Source organism: Morone saxatilis, unplaced genomic scaffold (genome assembly GCF_004916995.1).
Source record: "Morone saxatilis isolate NCDOM2014 unplaced genomic scaffold, NCSU_SB_2.0 Contig12, whole genome shotgun sequence".
NCBI lineage: Eukaryota > Metazoa > Chordata > Actinopteri > Moronidae > Morone > Morone saxatilis.
Window position 1 is genome coordinate 16,015,564 of NW_023339674.1, and position 4,515 is coordinate 16,020,078.

General features: G+C 41.6%; 1 protein-coding gene across 1 annotated transcript in view; it reads right to left on the reverse strand.

The window, feature by feature from the left end:
* The window catches only part of tle5 (TLE family member 5, transcriptional modulator), a 13,621-nt gene that overhangs the window by 6,613 nt on the left and 2,493 nt on the right, over positions 1 to 4,515 (reverse strand). Inside the window, exon 2 of the mRNA XM_035653654.1 lies at positions 357 to 455. Coding sequence (XP_035509547.1) covers positions 357 to 455 — 99 coding nt within the window. The remainder of the gene's footprint in view (positions 1 to 356; positions 456 to 4,515) is intronic.

The window sequence follows — 4,515 nt, forward strand, 5'->3', positions numbered from 1 at the left end:
AGGAGGAGGAGGAGGAGGGAAGAATAAAGGGAAGGAGGGGAGAGGAGGAGGAGGTCAAAAAGGGAGGGGAGAGAAATCTGGAAGGACGGAGTGAATATGGCACAAGAGAGTGGGGGAGGGAGGCATAAAGCAAAAGTGAGGCGGAAAGGAACAAGGGAAGCGAGTGATGATGAATGATGGGAGGAGAGGAGAGAAGAGGAGGGAGGGATGCTGAGCGAGGGGTCACGGAGGTGGAGAGGTAATGAGGCGGGAATGAGGGTGATCTCATTCCAGGATGTAAGGAATAGGGCTGAGGGTCAGAGGGTTAGTGACGTCTTCGTGTCAGTGAGTGTGTGTGTGTGTGTGTGCGCGCTTACCTCCTGAGACAGGTAGGGGAGGACTTGTGCGCAGATCCCGTTCAATCTCTTCACTATCTCAGCCTGTGAAAGGAGAGTTTTGTCATTAAAAGGATAATACTGGTGTTACTCTAAATTTTAGCCAACAAATCCCATGAAAAGACCAAAACCAACAGTGTGTCAGTCTGTCTCAATAATGACCCCAACAGAGTTTTATTCCTCAAAATGTAAACAAGTTGTTTCCTGAAGCAGGTGGGCACTGTAGTTTCTAGCAAACATGACTCAAACAGGAGTAAATACTGTATTTGTTACGGACTATTTTCAGATGTGGATGGATACACATTTAATGCTCTAGTGAGTATTCAGAGCAGCAGGATGGTATATGTGGAACTGACTCAAAATAAACTACAGTGCCCACGTTCAGCGTAATATAGGAACATGTCACCCAGTGCAACCGTGTGGCTCATTGATGTGTGTTTAAATTCACTACACGTCCTTAGTCCACCCACACAGGCGTTTTCACTTACGTCGCCTGATTAGACCTCGTCTCAGGACTATGTGGGTGTGTACAGACTGTGCTTGACTGACGGCTCCCTCGCTCTCTTATTAGATTTGTTACACCATTATCGATGAGCAGCAAGATTGGGGGAAACCAAGACTGTGTCGTTCAGGTTTTGGTAACTTTACGCATTTTTCATGGAAGACATATTGACATGTCACAGTAGGAAAAGCACAGGTGTAAATAATAAAACATAGCTGCTTCAGTTTAGGGTCCTGGTTTTGTGCATGCTGGCTCACTGTCACACCGTTATGACTTAAAGCCACAAGACTTGTCGCACATTTGAAAATAAATACAACCTCACATTTTGTCAATAATGTTATTTGCCGACTCCGAAACTTTCGTCCGTCAATAAAGTTTTCAGAACAGGTCAAAAATGTTGCGTTTTATCGCACCAGTCAGATGAGCGCACACAGACAGAGAGGGGGGAGAGCTCACTCTTGCACTGCCAAATGCAAGATGCAGGCAGAGAGTGGCGACAGCCTGCGGAGGAACCTCACAGCGATCAGACAGCTCCTTTATCAGCAGGTGAAACTCCTTGTTCTTGACAACCTGGACCCAATATTTCCTTTTTCTTTTTCTACTTTCAAGTTAGAGGACCACAAAAACCATCCTCTTAGCGTATTGTGAATTTTGCAATGAATGCAATAATAAAGAGCATTGGACTCAGTCAGCAAGGTTTCTATGCGTAATGATTTTAATTAGATGGATTAAAAAAACGGATACAAAAAATCTGGATGGTGTGAAAAGTCCTTTACTGGGACACTTGAACAGAGCTATCATTAATGTTATTAGTAACACCTGTTCTTTTCCTTCTATCACCAGTTAAAATGTGTGAAAAAGACCTATTGATTACAGTATCTGGCTGTGCTTTGGTGACATCACGCAATTCCCAGCATAGCCCCAATCCAACTACGACCTGATTAAAGGTCCCATCCGCCAGAGTAAATGAAAGCAGTTGTGTGGGTGTGCAGGTCCTTTAATAGTTTTTGAACCATTATGTCTGTGGCACAAAGGAATAAGCTGTATCAAGTTTACATAGGGCTACGCAGACAAAACTAGTTAGTGGATCACTGCATGGTTGGTTTGGGTTTTTTTCATGGCATTTGTTGACAAGAAAAAAAAAAAAACTGAAAATCATCAGACCTATCCTTTAAACCCTTTTGATTCAAACCACACTCTCATCAGTATGGAAAACATCTGCTATGACCTTCCCAAACTGAAGCACACATACCTTGCATCAAACACACACACACACAGATCAGAAATATCAGACTCCCTTTATTCACCTCATTAATTAAGTTGCTTGTACTTAATACTCTTTCTCAAAACTCTTGGACGCACACACAATCACCCACGCAAACACACACACACCCTTTCCTCTCCCTCGTCATGCACATTCCCTATCTTTCTCACATACAGGTCTATTATCACATTTGGTTGGTAATCATCCAATCCGTCTGAGATATGCAAAGCAGCAGTAATTGTGTTAGAGCGTAATTCGTGGCGCGATGAGGAGAGAGGGGCCCTCCTAACAGTCATTAGGCATGCAGAGCACAGCTCCCCATCAAGCGCTTCACTCCTATCCGCTCATCATTACACATACACACTCACTGACATATCTAAAATGTCTCTAAAATGTCTCTGCGGGACTCGCTCCATGCTAACTATGGCTCTTCCTCTTTTTCAGTGCCCTTTATACCGTCTCTCTCTTTTTTCCCCCAACGCAGCTTCTGTCTCTTTTATCTGTGCTGTCTATTATCCTCCTCTCTGTGTCTCTCCTTCAGCTTTTTTCTGTCTGAATGTTTCTTTCTCTCTTTTGTCCCCTCTTTCCGTTTTGCTCTGCTTTTTTTCTCTAGCTTTCCTAAAGTGCTACTGGAGCAGACATTCATTGACAAGAGCATTACACGTGTGCAATAAAACATACATAATATAAAAATGGGCTAGGACACTGGACAAATACATCAAGGATCTGCAACAGGCTGAATCCAATGCAGTTGGAGATGTCTCTGCTGCTTTTCAACAATTTAAATAAGCCTTATCTTTTGTGACTAGAGAATGTAGATGCAAAAAGGGAAAGCAAACACAGAGACAAAAACGTGTTCAAGTTGATTTAAAATGTGTTCCAAAGAAACATGGAAGGCCGCCTAAACAAACCTAACATTTCACAGGCTTGCTCAGGGTGTCCTGCCTTGTCCCTGAATGAGCTTTACTATTTGAGTGTCTTATGTTACTGTTTCCTGACAAGAATACAACAGGACATGATACTTCATACATCATTTCTTAAATACCTCAAAAAGACTTAAAACCTTCCTTCCAAATGCTACAAGTGAATCTCAATCACAAAATCAAACAAGCAGTTGTAGAATTAACCATGTACATTTACTCAAACACTGTTATTTCTGATGTAGGTGTACTTGAACTGAGTCTTTGTTTTCTGCTACGTTATACTTTACTGCTCTACATTTATATTGACTAATTACTAAATTAAGATTTTACATACAAAACATATAATGGCCTTAAAAATATGCCGCATTATTATAAACTACACAACTGCTCCAACTCAATCAGCTACAACCTTAAATTACTGCATGCAAGTTAACACATCAGATCTATAATCCAGTAACATAATATATGATAATATAACACTTTGACAGGTTCCGGTCTGCATCATGACTACTTTTACCTTTTTTTTTTGATACTACTTATGTACTTTTACTCAACTAAAATTCTGAATGCAGGACTCCACCACTTGTAATGAAGCATAAAACAGTGAGAAATGGTAGAATCTTAAAGTCCACGATGTCATCTTCAAATATCTTGTTTTGGACATTATTTAGGCTCTACTACTTTTATCAAATACAAGATCTACTGTAAATACTTCTTCCACCACACCTAACAAGAGTAACGAGCCCAGAGGATTCAGTTCAACCTACAAGTCCCCTCTCTATAGATGAATACGTTGGGAATTTTCTATATTGTACAGCGTTGTGTGATGACGACTGCTAGACAAGAGAGAGTACATTTTTCTTGCTATTTAGACACACAATGAAAGCACCTATGTTATATAATAGTAAACAAAGCGAAGATGCAAGAGTTATGTTATCAGGAGGTACGCACATTCAAGAATGAGAGAGTACAGAATAGTAGATAAAGAAAAGCAGACAACGGTGAGAAAACAGAACAACAGAAAGACAAAGAGGACCCAGCAACAATGAAGATTCATTCAACATATTCCCAGTTCAATCCGCAACTCAACCTTGCTTCTCCTCACCAAGACAAAACAGAGAGAAAACAGAGACAAGAGAATGGAGAGAGTGAGCAGACAGAGTGGAGAGGCATTTTTTGAATTGAGTAGGACAGAGTGATCAAGAGGGAGCAATTGAATGTGTGAGAGTGCGAGAGAGAAAGAAAGAGAGAAATAGAGACAGAGGTGGAGAGGGATGAGGAGGAGCAGAGGAGGAGGTGGGAGGGGGAGGGGGGAGTTAGCTGTGCACAATAGGCCTAGACATGAATGCTCCTCGACACTCGTTTCCACACATCCCCTTCAATTTCAACTCTCTAATAGAACTAGCGATTCTCGGCACCCACTCACACTGTGCACAAAGAACGCAAGCACAC